The 23655-nt window shown below is 56.0% G+C and overlaps 3 protein-coding genes across 4 annotated transcripts in view; 2 read left to right on the plus strand and 1 right to left on the minus strand.

The window, feature by feature from the left end:
* PRPF39 (pre-mRNA processing factor 39) overlaps positions 1-2878 on the plus strand; it is a gene marked incomplete at its 3' end in the record, with an annotated part of 13059 nt that extends 10181 nt beyond the window's left edge. The window contains exon 11 of the mRNA XM_082496919.1: positions 2809-2878. Coding sequence (XP_082353045.1) covers positions 2809-2878 — 70 coding nt within the window. The remainder of the gene's footprint in view (positions 1-2808) is intronic.
* Positions 1617-23388, plus strand: AHNAK (AHNAK nucleoprotein). Of its 2 annotated transcripts, none has more exons than XM_082496931.1 (4): positions 1617-3220; positions 3325-3478; positions 4224-4411; positions 4513-23388. In XM_082496931.1, exons 2-4 carry the CDS (start codon positions 3325-3327, stop codon positions 22063-22065), a joined length of 17895 nt encoding a protein of 5964 aa, XP_082353057.1. In that variant the 5' UTR covers positions 1617-3220; the 3' UTR covers positions 22066-23388. The 2 variants fall into 2 exon arrangements, with proteins under 2 accessions (XP_082353057.1, XP_082353058.1); XM_082496932.1 differs by having other exon boundaries at positions 1617-3478; positions 4513-21310; positions 21808-22020.
* B4GAT1 (beta-1,4-glucuronyltransferase 1) overlaps positions 22670-23655 on the minus strand; it is a gene marked incomplete at both ends in the record, with an annotated part of 5699 nt that continues 4713 nt past the window's right edge. The window contains one exon of the mRNA XM_082496921.1: positions 22670-22678. Within this exon, the coding sequence (XP_082353047.1) occupies positions 22670-22678 (9 nt within the window). The remainder of the gene's footprint in view (positions 22679-23655) is intronic.

The following is a 23655-nucleotide window of genomic DNA, read 5'->3' on the forward strand; positions in this document are numbered from 1 at the left end:
CATTATCGCCCCCCAGAACCCCATGACCCCCCCCGTACCCCCCCTCAGAACCTCATAATCAGCCACAGACCCCCAACCCCCCCCCCCCCCCCCCCAGGAGCCCCCCTCAGACCCCCCCCCGGATTCTCACAAGGTCCCGGTTGGGGCCAATTTGGGGGGTGGGGGGGGCACCCCGAGATTTCGGGGGGGGGGGGGGAGTGCTTTTCGCCGTGGGGCTGATGGGAGGAGGATTTTTGGGGGTTCCCCCCCCATTTGGCTTGGGGGGGGGGGGCATTGATTGATACCCCCCCATGGAGGATGCTGAGACCCCCCCCGTGATTGGGGGGGGGTGTGTGACACGGGGGGGTGTGGGTGTGTGACACACTTGGGGTGACACCGGGGGGGTCCTCGGTGACTCGGGGGGGGGGTCGTGTCGTGTCCGTCCCCCCCCCCCCCCCCCCCCCCCCCGCGATGTGGCTGCACAAAACTGTTCGGGGCTGCACCGGGGGGGGGGGGTAATGGGGGGTTCCCCCCCCCCCCCGTGACACCCCCACTGCGGCCCCCCCCGGGAGTGGGCGACACACGGGGATTTGGCTTTTTTTTGGGGGGGGGGAGTGTCTTTGGGGGGGGGATGTCCTTGGGGGGGTGTTTTGGGGGGGGTGGGGTGGTTCGGGGGGGGGTGTGCTTGTGGGGGGGGTGGGTTTTTGGGGGGGGTGTTTTGGGGGCTGGGGGGGTTCTTGGGGGGGGGTGTTTTGGGGGTGGGGTGTGGGTCCTCGGGGGGGGTGTTTTGGGACTGGGGGGGGTCCTTGGGGGGTGATTTGGTGGGGGGTGTCCTGGGGGGGGGTATTTTGGGGGTGGGGTCCTCGGGGAGGGTGGGGGGGGTGCTTTTGGGGGGGGGGGTGTGTGTGTTTTGGGGTGCGGGGGGGGTCCCTGTGTGCCGTCCCCGGGGGCGGCCGCCGGTGACATCTCAGCGGTGTCACGGAGAAAGGGGGGTGGGGTGGGGGGGTGGTGACGGGGGGGGGGGGGGGGAAGACACTAAAAATATAGGGAAGGGGCAGCACGTGGCTCACCCCAAAAATAGCCGCAAAGAAGGGGGGGGGTGGGGGGGGGGTCATTGCTGCCGAGGACACCGGCGAAGGTGTCATCTTCTCGGGAAGGGCTTCTCCATGAGGGGTGGGACAATGTGTGTGTGGTGTCGTGTCCGTCTGTCCGTCCGTTCCCCCCCCCCAAAAAAAAAAATTTTAATAATTTTTCCTGGATTTGGGGTGCGCTCAGCCGCCGGCGGCCTCCCCCCCCCCCCCCGCGCGGTGAGTCACCTCCCCACATTCCCCCCCCCAAACCCTCCCAGCGGCGGCACCGCTCCCTGACTCACAAACCAGTTTGTCCTCCGCCCCGCTTGAGCTTTCCAGATGGTTCCTCAGCCCCACGGATCATCTGGGTGACACCCCCTTTGCTGAGTCCACCCCCCCCCCCCCCCCCCCAAACTGGGTGAGGTGGGACGGGACCTCCAAGGTCACCTCGTCCGACCTCCCCTCCTTCTGCCGCCCTCACCGCGGCCCAACGGCTCTTGGAGGTCCCCCCAAGGGTGGAGGTGCCACCACCGCCCCCACCCCCGGGTAACACACGTTGGCGCCCGGGGACCCCCACGGTGGTTCCTGCTGGTCTGAGGGCCCCTCCCGCCCTCCAGTTTGGGTCTGGGCCACCGTGGCCACCAGCCTGGGGGTCGTTCCTCCCCCCGGGCAGGACTTCACCCGTCCCCTCCTTGAAGGAACGCAGCTCAGGCCACCGTCCCCCTCCTTTGCCGCAGGGGCGCGTCGGTGGCTCACGGTCAACTTGGTGCCCACCGGGACCTCCACAGCTTTTGTTCTTCCAACCGGGCGCCCCCTCTTCCCAGTATATACTGGTGCCCAGGGTGGATCTTCTCTGGGTGTGGGACATCCCGCTTCTCCTTGCCGAGCACCCCGAGGTTCCTCTCTCCGGGCGGCGGCACCCACCGCCCTCTGGTGTCTCGGCAGAGCCTCCCACGAGGTGTCATCTGCAAACTCGCGGAGGACAGGATCTGCCCCATCGTTCAGCTCCTTAAAAAACGAAGACGCGTGAAAACCTCAGTCTCGCGGGTGTCCTCGGGGTTGCCCAGGGAGGCGGTGGTGTCTCCAACCCTCGGAGATACCCACAACCCGCCCCTCCGCGGTCCTCCACGGTGGCTGTAGGCGACCGGGTTTGAGGGTTGGACCAGGTGACCCCCCCCCCCCCCTCCGCCGAGGTCCCATCCTGCCTCGAGCCGGGCTGCGAAACCCTCGCTGGGCAGCTCCGTGCTTTCTCGGGGGCTTTGGGAGGAGAGGCTGGCACGTCCCCCAGCTGCCGTTCAAACATCCGTGCGACCCCATGGGGGGCAGCACCTCAGTCGACCCCTTCCATGGCGGGGAGGGTCACCTCCTCGCCGGGTTTGGCCCCCGGTGGGGTCCCTCGGGAAGGGCCGTCCGCGTGTGGATGGGCTCCGTAGAGTTGTGCCGAGGACCTGTCTCATCCCGTCTTCGCCCCTCGTGACCTTTGGGGGTGCGTTGGATGGAGGATTTCTTCTCTCTTTTTTTTTTTTTTTTTTTCCCGGGCACGGCCGAATCTCGCTAGAAATTTTTTTGGGGGGTGGGGATCCCCTCAACTCGTTTTGGGTTTTGTTTTGTTTTTTTTTTTTTTTAAGGCGGCAAAGAAGGTGACGTTGGGGTGGTGGACCAAAGCATGAGGAGAAGCAAAGTGACGCCGCAAAGTCGACTCCTCCTTTTGTACTTCCCGACCATCCCCCGCTTTGACCCTCTCTCGTTTCCGTTTAAGGGCGGAAATATCTATGACGGAGGGCGAGAGGAGCCCCTCCGCGGACCGCGGCCGTCCGAGGCGTATCTGAGACGGCCTTTGGTTGGGCCGAGGAGACGCGGTGGCCGTTGGCCCACCCTCGGCCGCGGCCACGTTTCGCTCTTTTCCCGGCTCATCCCTTGGTGTCCCCTCCACCAAAGGCGCCCGGACGGCCGCACCGCCTCGGGCGGAGTCATCGGCGCGGTTGGCTGTGCCGCGCTTTGGCTCCCGCCCCGTCGAAAGAGGGAGGGGGAGGAAAGCTGGAGTTTCACCTGGACCTCTCCGATGTCTCCACCCAGGCTGGGAAGGTGACAGGAAAGCTGCTGCGAGGTCCACAAGCGAAGGCGGAGGGGATTCCTGGGGCGGATCCGGCCGGGACCGACATCCCAGCAAGGTCGGTGGGATGGAGTTGGTTCAACCCACGTGCGCCTCCTGCGTGGCGCTTCCCTTCTCACCCTCCGCCGCCTTCCTTCCTTCCTTCCTTCCTTCCTTCCCCAGATGGAGAAGGAGGAGGAGACCCGGGAGATCCTGCTCCCCAACTGGCAGGGCAGCGGCTCCCACGGCATCACCATCGACCAGACGGACGCCGGGGTCTTCGTCAAACAAGTGCAGCAAAACTCCCCGGCCGCCAAGATGGGCGTCGTGAAGGAAGGTGGGATCACGGGAGGGTTCGGGTGGGAGGGGACCTTTAGAGCCCATCCAGTCCAACCTCCCAGCCCAGGTCGCTCCCAGCCCCGTCCAACCCGGCCTTGGACACCTCCAGGGATGGGGCGGCCGCGGCTTCTCGGGGCACCCTACGCCGGGGGCTCACCGCCCTCACGGTCAAGATCGTTTTTTTTCCGAATATCCAACCTAAATCTCCCCTTTTTCAGCTTGAAACCGTCCCCCCTCGTCCCACGGCTCCCCTCCCCGATCCAGAGTCCCCCTCCAGCTCTCCCGGAGCCCCTTTAGGCACTGGAAGGGGCTCTCAGGTCTCCCCGGAGCCTTCTCCTCTCCAGGCAGAACCTCCCCAACTCTCCCAACCTGTCCTCCCAGCATCTCCGGGGCCTCCTCCGACCCCGCTCCACCAGGTCCACATCCTCCCGGTGGCCCCCCGAGCTGGAGGCAGCACTGCTGGCCACCCTGCTGGGGATGCCACCCTGGGGGAAGGTCATTTTGGGGGGACAAAAAGGGTTCTTTGTGCCTGTTTTTTTCCATCTTGGTGGTTCCTCCGTTGCTTCCTCCTCCTCCTCCTCCTTCTTCTTCTTCTTGGGAAATAACCCTCCGGCTCCCGCGTCGTTGCTCCCCACCTTGCTGGGCGGTGGGGCTGGAGCGGTGGGGTGGTGGTGGTGGTGGTGGTGTTATCTCCTGCCTACCGAAATATCTCACCCGTGTCCCGCCGCCCCCCAACCCCGCAGGGGATCAGATCGTGAGCGCCACAGTCTATTTTGACAACCTGCAGTCCGGGGAAGTCACGCAGCTGCTCAACAGCATGGGCCACCACACGGTGGGTTTGCGCTTGCAACGGAAAGGGGACAAGTCTCCGCTGCCGGGACAGTCATGGTCACACGACGTGTTTGCGGCCAGCAGCCCCGAAGTCGTGCTGGTGAGTGATGGGGAAGGCGGGAGGAGGAGGAGGAGGAGGAGGAGGAGGAGGAGGAGGAGGAGGAAGCGCCCCGGTGCTCACCAAGGTCTCTCCGTTTCCAGAGCGGGGACGACGAGGAGTACAGGAGGATTTACACAACAAAAATCAAACCCCGGCTGAAGTCGGAGGAGGCGTTGGAAGCGGAGGGCGGTGGAACGCAGAGCAGGACCATCACGGTCACCAGAAAAGTGACGGCGTACACCGTGGACGTCAGCAGGCACGACGGAGCGAAAGATGTGGAGGTCGTCGGCCCAGACTTTAAAATCCGGATCCCAACGCAGGAGATCACCTACGGGATGAAGAGTGAGGGCGAAGCAGAACCTGGGACAACCGTCATCAAAACGGCACCGGGGGATCTGCCTGGGAGAAGCACCCAAGCCCCAGACTGGAGCGTGGACATCAGAGGGGCACCTCTTGGCCCGACGGTTGAGTCTTCTGCCCACAAGTTGGACGTCCACCTCGGCGAGGCTCAGTTGGGAAAGCCCGGGATAACCGTGTCGGGAACGCCAGTGATGGGCGTTGACCTGAGGACTCAGATGGACCCTCAGCTGCCGGAGAGCCAAGTTCCTGGTGGGGAAACTGGAAAATCTGTTACGCTGGAGATGCCCGGACGGCACGTTTCTGGCACGGCGTCCCTGGGCTCGCCCAGAATCGAAGCGAATGGACAGATGGGAAACCTGGACGCGGGTTTTCACGTCAAGGGGCCCGGGTTGGACGGCAGAGGACTTGTTTCGGGCGTGGATGTCCCAGGGGAGCTGCTGGGGGGGATGCTGTCACGCGCCGACGCTTCCGCCCCGTGTCTTCAGGGAGAGGTCAAAGGCCCCGGCGTTGACGTTTCTTTACCAGCGATGGAAAATCCAGCTGTCGACGTGGGCAAAATCAAGATTCCCGTTTTGAAAATGCCCAAATTTGGGTTCCCGACGGCGGGATCCGGCGCCGACGCTCGAGCCCCGCAGGTGGGCACCGACCTTCCCGCGCCGAAGCCGCGGGCTCCGTGCGTGGATGTTGCCTCCTCCTCTGTCCACGTCACGGGACCCAAAATTTCAGCTCCTTCAGTTCAAGTCCCGAAGCCGCAGGTGGACGTGGGGCTGAAGGGCGCTGTGAAGGTCCCCGGCCCAGAACTGGAGGTCCCTGGTGTGGGTGTCAAAGGACCCCGCATAGACCTCCCGGCTCCTGATGCAGATGTCCACGGCGGCAAGGGAACACTCAAAATGCCCCACATGACCTTGCCAAAATTCACCGCCTTGGACTCGCAAGGGGAAGGTCCCGTGGTGGAAATGGTGCTCCCAAAGGGCGAGGTGGGACCGGCAGCGTCCAAGGTAGATGTTGGCGTTCCCGATGTGGCCATCAAAGGAGAATGGAAAGGCCCCAAGTTCAAGAAGGTCGAAACGCCCCAAATCTCTCTGTCGGATGTAAACCTGAACCTGAAGGGCCCTCAGGTGAAGGGAGATATGGGTGTGACGGTCCCCAGAGTGGAAGGGGATGTCAAAGGACTTGGCTCTAAGGGTCTCAAGGTGGATGTAAAGGCTCCTGACGTGGAATTTGGAAGTCCAGGGGTTTGCCTGAAAGGGCCCGGCATATCTGCACCAGATATGGACGTTAATGTGAAGGGACCTAAACTTCAGGGAGGAGTGGACGTTTCCATCCCAAAGATGGGCGGCAACTTGAAAGGACCTCAGCTCGACGTTAAAGGCCCCAAACTGGGACTGGACATGCCCGACGTAGAGGTCAAAGGCCCCAAAGTTACGATGCCGGAGGTATGTGTCAAGACCCCCCAAATATCCATGCCTGACATCGACCTGAATCTGAAAGGCCCCAAAGTGAAGGGGGACCTGGGCATTTCTGCCCCAAAACTGGAAGGGGAGCTGAAAGCACCCGGACTTGACATCAAAGGCGCCAAAGTTGACATTGAAGCCCCAGAGGTGGACATCCACGGGCCAGAAGGCAAACTGAAGATACCGAAGCTGAAAATGCCCAAGTTTGGGGTGCCCGGCCTGAAGGGAGAGGGCCCTGACGTCGACGTGACGCTTCCAAAGGGTGCGGTGGACGTTTCTGGTCCCAAGGTAGATATTGACGTGCCGAGCGTGGACATCAAAGGGCCAGAAGGAACACTCAAGGGCCTCAAGGTCTCCGTGCCGGATGTTGATCTGAACCTGAAAGGCCCCAAAGTGAAGGGAGACCTGGACATTTCCGTTCCCACCGTAGGAGCTGATTTGAAGGGCCCTGAACTGGAGCTCAAAGGCCCCAGAGTTGACATTGGAACACCAGAGGTGGACATCCACGGGCCAGAGGGCAAACTGAAGATACCAAAGCTGAAAATGCCCAAGTTTGGGGTGCCCGGCCTGAAGGGAGAGGGCCCTGACGTCGACGTGACGCTTCCAAAGGGTGCGGTGGACGTTTCTGGTCCCAAGGTAGATATTGACGTGCCGAGCGTGGACATCACAGGGCCAGAAGGAACACTCAAGGGCCCCAAGGTGAAGATGCCGGAGATGCACATCACAGCTCCAAAGGTCTCTGTGCCTGACGTTGACCTGAATCTGAAAGGCCCCAAAGTGAAGGGAGACCTGGATGTTTCCGTTCCCACCATAGGAGCAGATTTGAAGGGCCCTGAACTGGAGCTCAAAGGCCCCAAAGTTGATATTGAAGTACCAGAGGTGGACATCCACGGGCCAGAGGGCAAACTGAAGATACCGAAGTTGAAAATGCCCAAGTTTGGGGTGCCCGGCCTGAAGGGAGAGGGCCCTGACGTCGACGTGACGATTCCAAAGGGTGCGGTGGACATTTCTGGTCCCAAGGTAGATATTGACGTGCCGAGCGTGGACATCAAAGGGCCAGAAGAGAAACTGAAGGGCCCCAAGGTGAAGATGCCTGACATGAGCTTCAAGACCCCCCAAATATCCATGCCTGACATCGACCTGAATCTGAAAGGCCCCAAAGTGAAGGGGGACCTGGGCGTTTCTGCCCCAAAACTGGAAGGGGAGCTGAAAGCACCTGGACTTGACATCAAAGGCCCCAAAGTTGACATTGAAGCCCCAGAGGTGGACATCCACGGGCCAGAGGGCAAACTGAAGATACCGAAGCTGAAAATGCCCAAGTTTGGGGTGCCCGGCCTGAAGGGAGAGGGCCCTGACGTCGACGTGACACTTCCAAAGGGTGCAGTGGACGTTTCTGGTCCCAAGGTAGATATTGACGTGCCGAGCGTGGACATCGAAGGGCCAGAAGGGAAAGGAAAAGGTCTCAAATTTAAAATGCCTGAACTAAACATTCAGACCCCGAAACTGTCCATGCCAGACGTAGATCTCGGTTTGAAGGCCCCCAAACTGCGAGAAGACGCAGAGATCTCTGGTCTGAAGGCCTCTGGAGATCTGAAGGGCCCCAAAATAGACGTGGAAGGTCCCAAAGCGGACGTTGAGCTGCCTGAGGTAGACTTGGAATGTCCAGAAGGGAAAATAAAAGGCCCCAAATTTAAGATGCCCAAGCTTAACATCAAGGCACCCAAAATATCCATGCCCGATGTAGATTTGAACTTAAAGGGACATAAAATGAAAGGAGAGATGGATATTGCGGCTCCCAAGATAGAAGGCGATTTGAAAGGGCCAGAAATAGACATTACGGGACCGAAAATCGATGTCGAGGTCCCAGGCGTCAACCTGGAGTGTCCAGAAGCCAAACTGAAAACGCCTCATTTTCACGTGTCTGGCCCAAAGTTTGAGGGAGCCGATATAGACGTCAACCTGCCAAAAGGCGAGCTAGATATTTCGGGGCCGGAGGCAGATATCGAAGTGCCAGAGCTGGATGTGGCGGGCCCAGAAGGAAAATGGAAAGGCCCCAAGTTCAGGATGCCGAAGCTGAACATCAAAACACCTAAACTGTCCATGCCGGATGTAGATTTGCACCTGAAGGGACCCAAAGCGAAAGGAGAGATGGATATTGCGGCTCCCAAGATAGAAGGTGATTTGAAAGGGCCAGAAATAGACATTAAGGGGCCTAAACTAGACGTTGAAGGACCCAATATTGATTTGGAGTATCCCGAAGGGAAGCTGAAGGGCCCCAAGTTCAAGATGCCGGACATGCACATCAAGGCCCCCAAGATCTCCATGCCCGATGTCGACTTCAATCTGAAAGGACCCAGCGTGAAAGGGGATGTTGAAGTCTCCGCTCCCAAGCTGGAGGGTGACCTCAAGGGCCCTGAGGTGGACATCAAGGGCCCCAAAGTTGACATTGAGGCACCCGATGTGGACGTTCATGGCCCAGAGGGAAAATTCAAAATGCCCAAGTTCAAGATGCCCAAGTTCGGGATGCCCGGCTTCAAAGCGGAGGGCCCAGAGGTGGACGTGAACCTGCCCACAGGAAACCTGGATGTTGCTGGTCCCAAGGTGGACATTGAAGGTCCGGAGGTGGACATTGAAGGGCCAGAGGGGAAGGTGAAAGGCCCCAAGTTCAAGATGCCCGAGATGCACATCAAGGCACACAAAATCCCCATGCCTGATGTTGACCTGAATCTAAAGGCCCCAAAGTTGAAGGGTGGTGTGGACGTGTCTGTCCCCAAACTGGAGGGTGACCTGAAGGGCCCCGAGGTGGACATCAAGGGCCCCAAAGTCGACATTGAGGCACCTGATGTGGACATTCACGGCCCAGAGGGAAAATTCAAAATGCCCAAGTTCAAGATGCCCAAGTTCGGGATGCCGGGGCTGAAAGGAGAAGGCCCAGAGGTGGACGTGAACCTGCCCACAGGAAACCTGGATGTTTCTGGTCCCAAGGTGGACATTGAAGGTCCGGAGGTGGATATTGAATGTCCTGAAGGGAAGGTGAAGGGCCCCAAGTTCAAGATGCCCGAGATGCACATCAAGGCGCCCAAGATCTCCATGCCTGACATTGACTTGAACCTGAAGGGCCCCAAAGTGAAGGGGGATGTGGACGTGTCTGTTCCCAAGCTGGAGGGTGACCTCAAGGGCCCCGACATTGATATCAAAGGCCCCAAGGTCGACGTTGACCTTCCTGACGTTGAGCTGGAAGGGCCAGAGGGGAAGCTGAAGGGCCCCAGGTTCAAGATGCCGGACATGCACATCAAGGCCCCCAAGTTCTCCATGCCCGATGTCGACTTCAATCTCAAGGGCCCCAAAGTGAAGGGGGACGTGGACGTGTCTGCCCCCAAGCTGGAGGGTGACCTGAAGGGTCCCGAGGTGGACATCAAGGGCCCCAAAGTCGACATTGAGGCACCTGACGTGGACATTCATGGCCCGGAAGGAAAATTCAAAATGCCCAAGTTCAAGATGCCCAAGTTCGGGATGCCGGGGCTGAAAGGAGAAGGCCCAGAGGTGGATGTGAACCTGCCCACAGGAGACCTGGATGTTTCTGGTCCCAAGGTGGACATTGAAGGTCCGGAGGTGGACGTTGAAGGACCAGAGGGGAAGGTGAAGGGCCCCAAGTTCAAGATGCCCGAGATGCACATCAAGGCCCCCAAGATCTCCATGCCCGACATCGACTTGAACCTGAAGGGGCCCAAAGTGAAAGGAGATGTGGATGTTTCTCTTCCCAAGCTGGAAGGTGACCTGAAGGGTCCCGAGGTTGACATCAAGGGCCCCAAAGTGGACATTGAGGCACCCGATGTGGACATTCACGGCCCAGAGGGAAAATTCAAAATGCCCAAGTTCAAGATGCCCAAGTTCGGGATGCCGGGGCTGAAAGGAGAAGGCCCAGAGGTGGATGTGAACCTCCCAAAAGGGGACATCGATGTTTCTGTCCCAAAGGTAGATATCGAGCTTCCCAGTGCAGACATTGAATGTCCTGAAGGAAAAGTTAAAGGTCCCAAATTTAAGATGCCCGAGATGCACATCAAGGCCCCCAAGATCTCCATGCCCGACATTGACTTGAACCTGAAAGGGCCCAAAGTGAAGGGGGGGGCTGACGTTTCTGTGCCAACATTAGAGGGTGACTTGAAAGGACCCGATGTGAGCATTAAAGGTCCAAAGTTGGACGTCGATGTTCCTGATATTGATGTTGAAGGTCCTGAGGGGAAATGGAAAGGACCCAAGATAAAAATGCCGGACATGCACATTAAGGCACCGAAACTTTCTATGCCTGATGTAGACCTCAGCTTGAAAGGTCCCAAAGTGAAGGGAGAGATGGACGTTTCTGTGCCGAAAATAGAGGGCGATGTGAAAGGGCCGAATCTGGAGCTTAAAGGGCCCAAAGTGGACATAGAAGTTCCTGACGTTGACATTGAAGGCCCCGAAGGAAAGGTAAAGGGTCCCAAATTTAAGATGCCCGACATGCATTTCAAAGCCCCCAAGATCTCCATGCCCGACTTTGATCTCAACCTCAAAGGCCCCAAAGGGAAGGGGGATGTGGACGTTTCTCTCCCAAAACTTGAGGGCGATTTGAAAGGGCCGGACGTTGACATCAAAGGCCCAAAACTGGATGTTAATGTTCCCGACATTGACCTAGAGTGTCCAGAAGCAAAGGTTAAAGGACCCAAGTTCAAGATGCCCGAGATGCACTTCAAGACACCAAAAATCTCCATGCCCGACATAGATCTGAACCTGAAGGGACCGAAGCTGAAGGGAGACGTGGATGTTTCTGCCCCCAAACTAGAGGGCGACTTGAAAGGCCCCGAGATAGACATCAAAGGTCCTAAACTGGACATAGACGCTCCTGATGTGGATTTTGAGGTCCCAGAGGGGAAGTTGAGAGGCCCCAAATTTAAGATGCCCGAGATGCATTTTAAGGCTCCCAAGATCTCCATGCCGGACTTTGATCTCAACCTGAAAGGCCCCAAAGGAAAGGGGGACGTGGATGTCTCCGTTCCCAAGTTCGAAGGCGACCTCAAAGGGCCTGAGGTTACAGTAAAAGGCCCCAAAGTGGACATAGAGGCACCAGATGTTGAGCTAGAATGTCCAGAAGGAAAGGTAAAGGGTCCCAAATTTAAGATGCCCGACATGCATTTCAAAGCCCCCAAGATCTCCATGCCCGACTTTGATCTCAACCTCAAAGGCCCCAAAGGGAAGGGGGATGTGGATGTTTCCCTTCCAAAAATTGAGGGCGATTTGAAAGGGCCGGACGTTGACATCAAAGGCCCTAAACTGGACGTAGACCTTCCCGATGTTGAGCTGGAAGGCCCTGAAGGGAAGTTGAAGGGCCCCAAGTTCAAGATGCCCGAGATGCACTTCAAGACACCCAAGATCTCCATGCCTGACATCGACTTGAACCTGAAGGGCCCCAAAGTGAAGGGGGATGTGGACGTGTCTGTTCCCAAGCTGGAGGGTGACCTGAAGGGCCCCGACATTGATATCAAAGGCCCCAAGGTCGACGTTGACCTTCCTGACGTTGAGCTGGAAGGGCCAGAGGGGAAGCTGAAGGGCCCCAAGTTCAAGATGCCGGACATGCACATCAAGGCCCCCAAGTTCTCCATGCCCGATGTCGACTTCAATCTCAAGGGCCCCAAAGTGAAGGGGGACGTGGACGTGTCTGTCCCCAAGCTGGAGGGTGACCTCAAGGGCCCCGAGGTGGACATCAAGGGCCCCAAAGTCGACATTGAGGCACCTGACGTGGACATTCACGGCCCAGAGGGAAAATTCAAAATGCCCAAGTTCAAGATGCCCAAGTTCGGGATGCCCGGCTTCAAAGCGGAAGGCCCAGAGGTGGACGTGAACCTGCCCACAGGAAACCTGGATGTTGCTGGTCCCAAGGTGGACATTGAAGGTCCGGAGGTGGACATTGAAGGGCCAGAGGGGAAGGTGAAGGGCCCCAAGTTCAAGATGCCCGAGATGCACATCAAGGCCCCCAAGATCTCCATGCCCGACATCGACTTGAACCTGAAGGGCCCCAAAGTGAAGGGAGATATGGATGTTTCTCTTCCCAAGCTGGAGGGTGACCTGAAGGGTCCTGAGGTGGACATTAAGGGCCCCAAGGTCGATGTTGACCTTCCTGACGTTGAGCTGGAAGGACCAGAGGGGAAGCTGAAGGGCCCCAAGTTCAAGATGCCGGACATGCACATCAAGGCCCCCAAGTTCTCCATGCCCGATGTCGACTTCAATCTCAAGGGCCCCAAAGTGAAGGGGGATGTTGAAGTCTCCGCTCCCAAGCTGGAGGGTGACCTCAAGGGTCCCGAGGTAGACATCAAGGGCCCCAAAGTCGACATTGAGGCACCCGACGTGGACATTCACGGCCCAGAGGGAAAATTCAAAATGCCCAAGTTCAAGATGCCCAAGTTCGGGATGCCGGGGCTGAAAGGAGAAGGTCCAGAAGTGGATGTGAACCTGTCCACAGGAAACCTGGATGTTTCTGGTCCCAAGGTGGATATTGAAGGTCCGGAGGTGGATATTGAATGTCCTGAAGGGAAGGTGAAGGGCCCCAAGTTCAAGATGCCCGAGATGCACATCAAGGCGCCCAAGATCTCCATGCCTGACATTGACTTGAACCTGAAGGGCCCCAAAGTGAAGGGGGATGTGGACGTGTCTGTTCCCAAGCTGGAGGGTGACCTGAAGGGCCCCGACATTGATATCAAAGGCCCCAAGGTCGATGTTGACCTTCCTGACGTTGAGCTGGAAGGGCCAGAGGGGAAGCTGAAGGGCCCCAAGTTCAAGATGCCGGACATGCACATCAAGGCCCCCAAGTTCTCCATGCCCGATGTCGACTTCAATCTCAAGGGCCCCAAAGTGAAAGGGGATGTTGAAGTCTCCGCTCCCAAACTGGAGGGTGACCTGAAGGGCCCCGAGGTGGACATCAAGGGCCCCAAAGTCGACATTGAGGCACCTGACGTGGACATTCACGGCCCAGAGGGAAAATTCAAAATGCCCAAGTTCAAGATGCCCAAGTTCGGGATGCCCGGCTTCAAAGCGGAAGGCCCAGAGGTGGACGTGAACCTGCCCACAGGAAACCTGGATGTTGCTGGTCCCAAGGTGGACATTGAAGGTCCGGAGGTGGACATTGAAGGGCCAGAGGGGAAGTTGAAGGGCCCCAAGTTCAAGATGCCCGAGATGCACATCAAGGCCCCAAAGATCTCCATGCCCGACATCGACTTGAACCTGAAGGGCCCCAAAGTGAAGGGGGATGTGGATGTGTCGCTTCCCAAGCTGGAGGGTGACCTGAAGGGCCCCGACATTGATATCAAAGGCCCCAAGGTCGATGTTGACCTTCCTGACGTTGAGCTGGAAGGACCAGAGGGGAAGCTGAAGGGCCCCAAGTTCAAGATGCCGGACATGCACATCAAGGCCCCCAAGTTCTCCATGCCCGATGTCGACTTCAATCTCAAGGGCCCCAAAGTGAAGGGGGATGTTGAAGTCTCCGCTCCCAAGCTGGAGGGTGACCTCAAGGGCCCTGAGGTGGACATCAAGGGCCCCAAAGTTGACATTGAGGCACCCGATGTGGACATTCATGGCCCAGAGGGAAAATTCAAAATGCCCAAGTTCAAGATGCCCAAGTTCGGGATGCCGGGGCTGAAAGGAGAAGGTCCAGAAGTGGACGTGAACCTGCCCACAGGAAACCTGGATGTTTCTGGTCCCAAGGTGGACATTGAAGGTCCGGAGGTGGATATTGAATGTCCTGAAGGGAAGTTGAAGGGTCCCAAGTTCAAGATGCCCGAGATGCACATCAAGGCCCCCAAGATCTCCATGCCCGATGTTGACTTCAATCTGAAGGGCCCCAAGGTAAAGGGCGGTGTGGACGTCTCTGTCCCCAAGCTGGAAGGTGATTTGAAAGGTCCGGAGGTGGACATCAAGGGCCCCAAGGTCGACATAGAGGCACCCGATGTGGACATTCATGGTCCAGAAGGTAAAGTAAAAATACCCAAGTTCAAAATGCCCAAGTTTGGGGTGCCGGGGCTGAAAGGAGAAGGGCCTGATGTTGATGTAAATCTACCAGAAGCCGATGTTGCTATTTCAGGTCCAAAGGTTGATGTTACTCTTCCTGACCTGGACATTGAAGGCCCAGAAGGAAAACTTAAGGGCCCCAAATTTAAGAAGCCTGAGATTCAGTTCAATGTTCCCAAAATCTCCATGCCAGATATTGACTTAAATTTGAAAGGCCCCAAAGTGAAAGCTGACGTTGATCCTTCTCTTCCCAAAATAGAGGGCGAGCTGAAAAGTCCTAAGCTAGACATCAAAGGGCCAGAACTTGAGGTTGAGGGACCAAAGCTTGATCTTGAAGGAAAGACTAAGAAGTCCAGGTTTAAACTTCCAAAATTTGGCTTTTCTAGTCCTAAAGCGCAAAGCCCTGACCTGGACGTGAAACTTAAAAAACCCGACGTTGAAATGTCTGGTCTGAAAGTTGATGTTCACGCTCCAGATGTGGACGTACAGGCAAAATCGAAAGGCTCAAAATTTAAAATGCCTTTCCTGAGTATTTCATCGCCCAAAGTTTCGATGCCGGATGTGGAGCTCAATCTGAAAGGGCATAAACTAAAAGGCGAGTTAGATGTTTCCAGCCCCAAGGTGGAAGGGGAACTGAAAGGTCCCGAGGTGGACATCAAGGGCCCCAAAGTCAACATTGAGGCACCCGACGTGGACATTCACGGGCCGGAGGGTAAACTCAAAATGCCCAAGTTCAAAATGCCTAAATTCGGTGTGTCTGGGTTGAAGGCTGAGGGGCCGGAGGTGGACGTTAGCGTTCCGAAAGGAGAGCTGAATGTTTCGGGTCCCAAGTTGGATATGGAAGGTGCCGGTTTGGAAATTGAAGGGCCTGAGGGGAAGGTGAAGGGCCCCCACTTCAAGATGCCAGAAATGAACATCAAGGCACCCAAAATCTCGATGCCCGACATTGACCTGAACCTGAAAGGCCCCAAAGCGAAGGCAGATGTGGACGTCTCTCTTCCCCAGGTGGATCTGAAGGGCGCAGATTTGCAAGTGAAAGGACCGAAAGTGGACGTCGAGGGTCCTGACCTTGACATTGAAGGTCCCAAAGGAAAACTGAAGGGCCCCAAGTTTAAGATGCCGGAGATGAACATCAAAGCTCCCAACATTTCCATGCCGGACTTTGATTTGAATTTGAAAGGTCCCAAGTCAAAAGGAGGTGTGGATGTCGATCTTTCGGGGCCAAAACTGGAAGGGGACTTGAGCGTGCCCGATGTCAATATCAAAGGACCGAAGGTTGACATTGATGTACCCGAGCTGGACATTGAAGGGCCGGAAGGAAAACTGAAAGGTCCCAAGTTTAAAATGCCGGAGATGCACATAAAAGCTCCCAAAATTTCCATGCCCGACGCCAGCTTAAACCTCAAAGGTCCCAAGCTGAAAGGAGACATAGATGTTTCTGCTCCGAAGCTAGAAGGGGATTTGAAGGCTCCCGACGTCAATATCGGAGGCCCCAAAGTCGACATTGATGTGCCAGATGTGGACATTCACGGCCCAGAGGGTAAACTCAAAATGCCCAAGTTCAAGATGCCCAAGTTCGGGATGCCCGGCTTCAAAGCGGAAGGCCCAGAGGTGGACGTGAACCTGCCCACAGGAGACCTGGATGTTTCTGGTCCCAAGGTGGACATTGAAGGTCCGGAGGTGGACCTTGAAGGACCAGAGGGGAAGGTGAAGGGCCCCAAGTTCAAGATGCCCGAGATGCACATCAAGGCCCCCAAGATCTCCATGCCTGACATCGACTTGAACCTGAAGGGCCCCAAAGTGAAGGGAGATGTGGACGTGTCTGTTCCCAAGCTGGAGGGTGACCTGAAATGTCCTGAAGTGGATATAAAAGGACCCAAAGTTGACATAGATGTTCCCGATGTGGAGATTGAAGGACCAGAAGGAAAACTGAAAGGCCCCAAGTTGAAGATGCCGGAGATGCATTTTAAGGCTCCTAAAATTTCTATGCCGGACTTTGATTTGAACCTGAAAGGCCCGAAAGTGAAGGGGGATGTGGACGTGTCTATGCCGTGTGTGGAAGGTGACCTGAAAGGGCCAAAAGTTGATGTGAAAGGTCCCGAGTTGGATATTAGTGCCCCAGATGTTCAAATCGAGGGCCCTGAGGGCAAGTTAAAAGGTCCCAAATTTAAGATGCCCGACATGCATTTCAAAGCCCCCAAGATCTCCATGCCCGACTTTGATCTCAACCTCAAAGGCCCCAAAGGGAAGGGGGATGTGGATGTTTCTCTCCCAAAACTTGAGGGCGATTTGAAAGGGCCGGACGTTGACATCAAAGGCCCTAAACTGGACGTAGACCTTCCCGATGTTGAGCTGGAAGGCCCTGAAGGGAAGTTGAAGGGCCCCAAGTTCAAGATGCCCGAGATGCACATCAAGGCCCCCAAGATCTCCATGCCCGACATCGACTTGAACCTGAAGGGCCCCAAAGTGAAGGGAGATATGGATGTTTCTCTTCCCAAGCTGGAGGGGGACCTGAAGGGTCCCGAGGTGGACATTAAGGGCCCCAAGGTCAATGTTGACCTTCCTGACGTTGAGCTGGAAGGACCAGAGGGGAAGCTGAAGGGCCCCAAGTTCAAGATGCCGGACATGCACATCAAGGCCCCCAAGTTCTCCATGCCCGATGTCGACTTCAATCTCAAGGGCCCCAAAGTGAAGGGGGACGTGGACGTGTCTGTCCCCAAGCTGGAGGGTGACCTGAAGGGCCCCGAGGTGGACATAAAGGGCCCCAAAGTCGACATTGAGGCACCTGATGTGGACATTCACGGCCCAGAGGGAAAATTCAAAATGCCCAAGTTCAAGATGCCCAAGTTCGGGATGCCAGGGCTGAAAGGAGAAGGTCCAGAAGTGGACGTGCACCTGCCCACAGGAAACCTGGATGTTGCTGGTCCCAAGGTGGACATTGAAGGTCCGGAGGTGGATATTGAATGTCCTGAAGGCAAGTTGAAGGGCCCCAAGTTCAAGATGCCCGAGATGCACATCAAGGCCCCCAAGATCTCCATGCCCGACATCGACTTGAACCTGAAGGGCCCCAAAGTGAAGGGGGATGTGGACGTGTCTGTTCCCAAGCTGGAGGGTGACCTCAAGGGCCCCGACATTGATATCAAAGGCCCCAAGGTCGACGTTGACCTTCCTGACGTTGAGCTGGAAGGACCAGAGGGGAAGCTGAAGGGCCCCAAGTTCAAGATGCCGGACATGCACATCAAGGCCCCCAAGTTCTCCATGCCCGATGTCGACTTCAATCTCAAGGGCCCCAAAGTGAAGGGGGATGTTGAAGTCTCCACTCCCAAACTGGAGGGTGACCTGAAGGGCCCCGAGGTGGACATCAAGGGCCCCAAAGTCGACATTGAGGCACCTGACGTGGACATTCACGGCCCAGAGGGAAAATTCAAAATGCCCAAGTTCAAGATGCCCAAGTTCGGGATGCCCGGCTTCAAAGCGGAAGGCCCAGAGGTGGACGTGAACCTGCCCACAGGAAACCTGGATGTTGCTGGTCCCAAGGTGGACATTGAAGGTCCGGAGGTGGACATTGAAGGACCAGAGGGGAAGGTGAAGGGCCCCAAGTTCAAGATGCCCGAGATGCACATCAAGGCCCCCAAGATCTCCATGCCCGACATCGACTTGAACCTGAAGGGCCCCAAAGTGAAGGGAGATATGGATGTGTCTGCACCTGATCTGGAAGGCCCTAAGGTCGAGATTGAGGCACCCGACGTGGACATCAAAGGCCCCGAAGGGAAGTTGAAGGGCCCCAAGTTCAAGATGCCGGACATGCACATCAAGGCTCCAAAAATCTCCACACCTGACTTTGATCTGAACCTGAAAGGTCCCAAAGTAAAAGGAGATGTGGACGTGTCATTGTCAGGACCAGAATGTGAACTGAAAGGTCCAGAGGTCAACATTGGCGCTCCTAAATTAGACATAGGTGCCCCTGACGTCCATATGGACAGTCCTGAGGGTAAATTTAAGCTGCCTAAATTCAAAATGCCCAAATTTTCCATGCCGGGCTTTAAAGGGGAGGGGGTGGACGTTGACGTGAACCTCCCGAAGGGAGACGTTGACATTTCGGGCCCCAGCATAGATGTAGAGGCTCCTGATCTGCACGTGGATGGAAAAGTCAAAGGTCCCAAATTTACAATGCCTGAAATGCACATTAAGGCTCCCAAAGTCTCCATCCCTGACGTCGACTTCAACATCAAGGGGCCGCAACTGAAAGGAGACGTAGATGTTTCTGGACCCAGGCTTGAAGGTGATTTGAAAGCACCCCAAATTGATGTGAAAGCCCCCAAAATAGACATTGACACCCCCGACGTGACCATCGAAGGGCCGGAAGGGAAACTCAAAGGCCCCAAATTCAAGATGCCGGACATGCACATCAAGGCCCCCAAGTTCTCCATGCCCGACGTCGACTTCAATCTGAAAGGCCCCAAGCTGAAGGGAGACGTGGATGTCTCGGCACCCAAGTTGGAAGGGGATTTGCAGTGTCCGGATGTTGACATCAAAGGCCCCAAGTTGGACATTCAGGCACCCGACGTGAACATCGAAGGGCCGGATGGCAAACTGAAAGGGCCCAAGTTCAAGATGCCGGAAATGCACGTCAAGACCCCCCAGATCTCCATGCCGGACATCGACCTGAACCTCAAGGGACTGAAGGTGAAAGGCGACGCTGACCTCCAGGGCCCAAAGCTCGAGGGAGGTCTGAAGGGTCCTGAAGTTGATATTAAGGGCCCCAAAGTCGATATCCAGGGCCCAGAGGTTGACGTTGATGGTCTGGAGGGAAAAGTGAAGATGCCTAAAATGAAGCTGCCCAAGTTTGGCTTTAAAGGGGAAGGACCCGACGTGGACGTGAACCTGCCAAAGGCAGAGGTCGACCTTTCAGGCCCCAAGGTGGATATCAGCGTCCCAGATGTGAGCATCGAAGGTCCAGAGGGAAAAGTGAAAGGTCCTAAACTGAAGATGCCGGAAATGCACGTGAACGTTCCTAAAATCTCAATGCCTGAGATAGACTTGAGTTTGAAAGGCCACAAAACGAAGGGAGGCTTTGACCTTTCAACCCCAAAGATGGAAGGTAACCTGAAGGGTCCTGAAATTGATATCAAAGGCCCAGAATTTGGAGTCAAAGGCCCGGAAGTTGACGTTGAATGTCCTGACCTGAACATTGAAGGGCCGGAGGCAAACGTCAAACTTCACAAGTTTAAGAAGCCAAAGTTTGGGTTTGGGATGAAAAGCCCGAAGGCAGAAATCAAAGTCCCGGGGGCGGAAGTGGATTTACCTGAGGCAGAGCTGAATGTGGAGTCGCCCGACGTCAATATCGCTGGAAAGGGTAAGAAGAGCAAGTTCAAGATGCCAAAGCTTCATGTGAGCGGCCCGAAAGTTAAAGGCAAGAAAGGCGGGTTTGATGTGAACGTGGCTGGTGGAGAGCTCGATGCGAATTTGAAATCTCCTGACCTGGATATGAACGTGGCTGGGCCGGACGTGACGATAAAAGGTGACGCTACGGTGAAGTCCCCCAAAGGGAAGAAACCCATGTTTGGGAAAATCTCCTTCCCAGACGTCGAATTTGATCTTAAATCGCACAGATTCAGGGGGGATGCTTCTGTGGCCGTCCCAAAAGTCGAGGGGGAACTGAAAGCGCCCGACCTAGAAGTCTCGGTGCCAACCGTCAAAGGCGACGTCAAAGGCCCGAGTCTCAATGTGGACGTCGAAGCTTCTGAGGTGAACCTGAAGAAACCAAAGTTCAAACTTCCCAGTGGGCAGGTGGGCGTAGGGGACTTGAAAATTGAGGGCGACCTGAAAGGACCCACCGTTGACATCACCGTTCCCTCCATCCCCACGCCAGACGTCGACTTCAATGTGAAAGGACCAAAAGTAAAAGGGGAAGTCGGCCTTCCTGGAGCAGAACTGGAAGGTCCCGATGGAAAGCTGAAATTGCCCAAGGTGGGGAAAATGGGTCTCGGTCTGGAAATGCCGGATGCAAACTTGGATATCTCGGCCCCAGGGGTGGAAGGAAGCGTGAGCCTCCCTTCGGCTGATGTGAACCTCCGAGGGGTTGACGTGAAGCTCAAAGGGCCCCAAATCTCGGGACCCGATTTTGATGGAAACCTGAAAGGACCAAAAATAAAGGGAAATCTGGATGTTTCAAGCTCTGTTGAAGGGCCAAATGTCAGCCTGGAAGCACCAAGTGTTGACATTGGAGGCTTGGGAGGAAAGCTGAAGCTGCCGAAGTTTAAATCCCCCACTATGGAGGGCCCTGATCTGAGCGTGAGAGGAGGCGTCGACTGCTCCGTCCCACAACTGGAGGTGGATGCGAAAGCCCCAGGTGCAAATCTCAACCTCGGCCTCCCAGGCATCGATATCAAAGGGCCCTCGGTGGACGTGTCTGGCCCGGATTTGGATGTAAACCTGAAAGGACCAAAGCTGAAAGGAGATCTCGACCTTTCTGCCGGCGTCAAAGCCCCCCAAGCATCAGGGGACGCGTCCGATGTCGGCTTTGAAATTCTGGGTGGCACCATCAAGCTCCCGTCCCTCAAACTCCCTCAGTTTGGTATTTCCAGCCCCGGTGTGGATGGCGTTGATGCGGGTGTCAATCTTGAAGGCCCTCAAGTGAAAGGAGGCCTGAAGGGCTCAGGGGCTGCTGTCGGGTTGGAAGGACCCGACGTAGAATTGAAAGGGCCTAAATTCCAAATGCAGTCACCTGGTGTTTCCTTGCCAGACGTTGACCTGAAGCTGAAAGGACCAAACCTAGGGGGCGACATCGATGTTGCCGGTGACATCAAAGGCCCAAAAGTCAGCATGGAAGCACCTCGTGTCGACCTCAAGGCACCCGGAGCGGGTGTCCACCTTGACGCTCCTGCCTTGGACGCGTCTGCACTGAAAGTGTCCGGGTCGGGTTTTAACGTCAATGTAAAAGGGCCGAAGATCAAAGGTGGTGCCACCATCTCTGGAGAGGCGGCAGCACCGGCTGTGAGTGCCGGCGGAGGAGCTCTTCACGTTACCGGCCCAAAGGTGGGAATTGGAGGTCCCGGCGTCACCGTGGGCATCCCGCAAGGTAGCCCGGAAAGCAGTGTGGGAAAAGTATCGTTCCCCAAGCTGCGCATGCCGAAATTCGTGTTTTCAGACCCCGAAGTGAAGGGCAGAGAGATGGGGGTCGACGTCGAGTTCCCCGGGGCGGACGCCAACCTCCAGGCTGGCGCCGCAGAGCTGGAGTCGGAGGACGCGGATGTCCGGCTGAAGAAATCCAAAATCAAAATGCCCAAGTTCAATTTTTCCAAGCCCAAGGGGAAGAGCAGCGGCGCCCTGAGCTCCCCGGAGGTTTCTGGGTCCGTTTCGGGATCGAAAGGTGACCTGAAGAGCTCCAAAGTCAGCCTGGGGTCGGCAGAAGGCGAGCTGGACGGGGCAGAGGCGCCGTCGGCGAAAGGGAAGTTCTCCCTCTTCAAAAGCAGGAAGACGCGTCACCGGTCGTCGTCCTTCAGCGACGAGCGCTCGTCCCACTCCACGCCCACGGGAACGCTGGAGCTGGACATGGCCTCGGGCGCCGACAAGGGGAAACAGGGCAAAATGAAATTCGGGACGTTTGGGGGAATCGGCTCTAAAACCAAAGGTTCTTACGAGGTGACGGGAAGCGACGAGGAGACGGGGAAGGCGCAGGGCAGCGGGGTCTCGCTGGCGTCCAAGAAATCGCGCCTCTCCTCCTCCTCCAGCAACGACAGCGGGACGAAGGGCGGCTTCCGCATGCCCGGGGTGGAGCTGACGGTGGCCAAGAAGAAAGAGTAGCGGCGGCTGTACATAAGTGCCTGTGTATATAGGGAGCCCTTTCCCAGATATGTATATACTATTTTTTGTTGTTGTTGTTGTCGCTCGGGCAAATTTCAGCCTCAGCGAGGGGCTGGTGGGGGGGAGGGGGCAGCCGTGGTGGCTCCAGCCCCGGGGAAGCTTCTCCGCGCTCGAACCTTCGACTTGTGCATGAAACGCTGAGAGCTTAAGTTTACTAGCAAGCTATTTTTGATAAATATATATATTTCCCCCCCCCCCCATTTTACTGAAAATTTTCAGTGTTTGGTTTGTGGAAACAAGGTTTTTTTGGTTGTTTTTTTTTGTTGTTTGTTTGTTTTGTTTTTTTTTCCCCTCCATCTTAACAATCGTTTTTGGGGTTTTGGGGGTATTTTTTTTTTTTTTTTTGGCTTTTATTTGCAGGGCTGGAACTTCTGTCAGAGCTATTAAAAAAAAAAAATAAAAATATATAAAAAAAAATAACCAAATAACCCACCTGTAAAGCGCAGCTGGAAGCGAAACGCGGCCGTGGAACTCCTGTGGAAGAGAAAAAAAAAAAAAAAATCGGCGTGTTTGGCGGGGTTGGGTTTGCGCAAAGGGCAGGAGATCAAATAACCTGTGGGAGGGAGAAGACGGTTAACGAGCCGACGGCCGCCCCGCTTTGGGCAGGAAACACCCCAAAAGGTTTTTGCGTGTCGCCACAAAGCGACCGAGTTGGATTTATTTTTTTTTTTTTTATTTTTTTTTTTTTTTTAAATTTTTACCGCTGTGTTCTTTGTCGCCTCTACACATTTGTTACGTGATTTGTATTATGGGGGGGGGGGAAAACAAATCTTGTCTCAGTTGCGGCCCAAAAACTCGCACCGGCCGCTTTTTTTTTTTTTTTTTTTTTTTTTTCTCCTGGCATTTGGTATAATTTTTGTTAACGAGCGTAGCTTGAGTATTAAAAAAAAACCACAAATCTAAAAAATATATATATTAAAAAATATATAAATATATATTAAAAAAAAAAAAAAAAAAAAAAGGCAAAACCCCTTTCAGCACTTTAACGGCCGAACTAATTGAGAATGTAAGAAGACCGATCTTGTAAAATGCAAATAAAAATAAAAAGTTTATTAACCGTGATTGGGCGTCGCCCCTCAGTTATTCGGCTGCGGGGGGGGCGGGGGGGGGGTATGTTTAGGGGTTATTCAACCTCCAATTTGGGGTTATTTACCCTCAAACCCTCTGGGCGTGTCCCAGAGCCCTCCCGCTCCCCCCTCCCCCTTTTTATATGTTTATTCCCCCCCCCAAAAAAATTTCTATTTAAGCTTTTTTTTCCCAAAGCGGCACAACTCACGGCGGGGGGGGGGGGGGGGGGGGGGGCGCCATTCCCCCTCGCTGCGCGGCCGCCCGAGGGGCTACGGGGGGGGGGGGGGGGGGGGGCGAAGAGGCCCCAAACCGGCAGGAAATGGGGTAAAAAGGGGGAAAGGGGCGCGTTAATGGGTCGGAACGTTACAAAATACACCCCATCCCCCCCCCAGGCCCCGCTGCCGCCCTCCGCCCCCCCCCCCCCCGGGGGGCGCTGTTACCCCCGGAAGGCCCTTCTCGGGG

Source organism: Vanellus vanellus, assembly GCF_965231255.1.
Source record: "Vanellus vanellus genome assembly, chromosome: 33".
Classification (NCBI taxonomy): Eukaryota; Metazoa; Chordata; class Aves; order Charadriiformes; family Charadriidae; genus Vanellus; species Vanellus vanellus.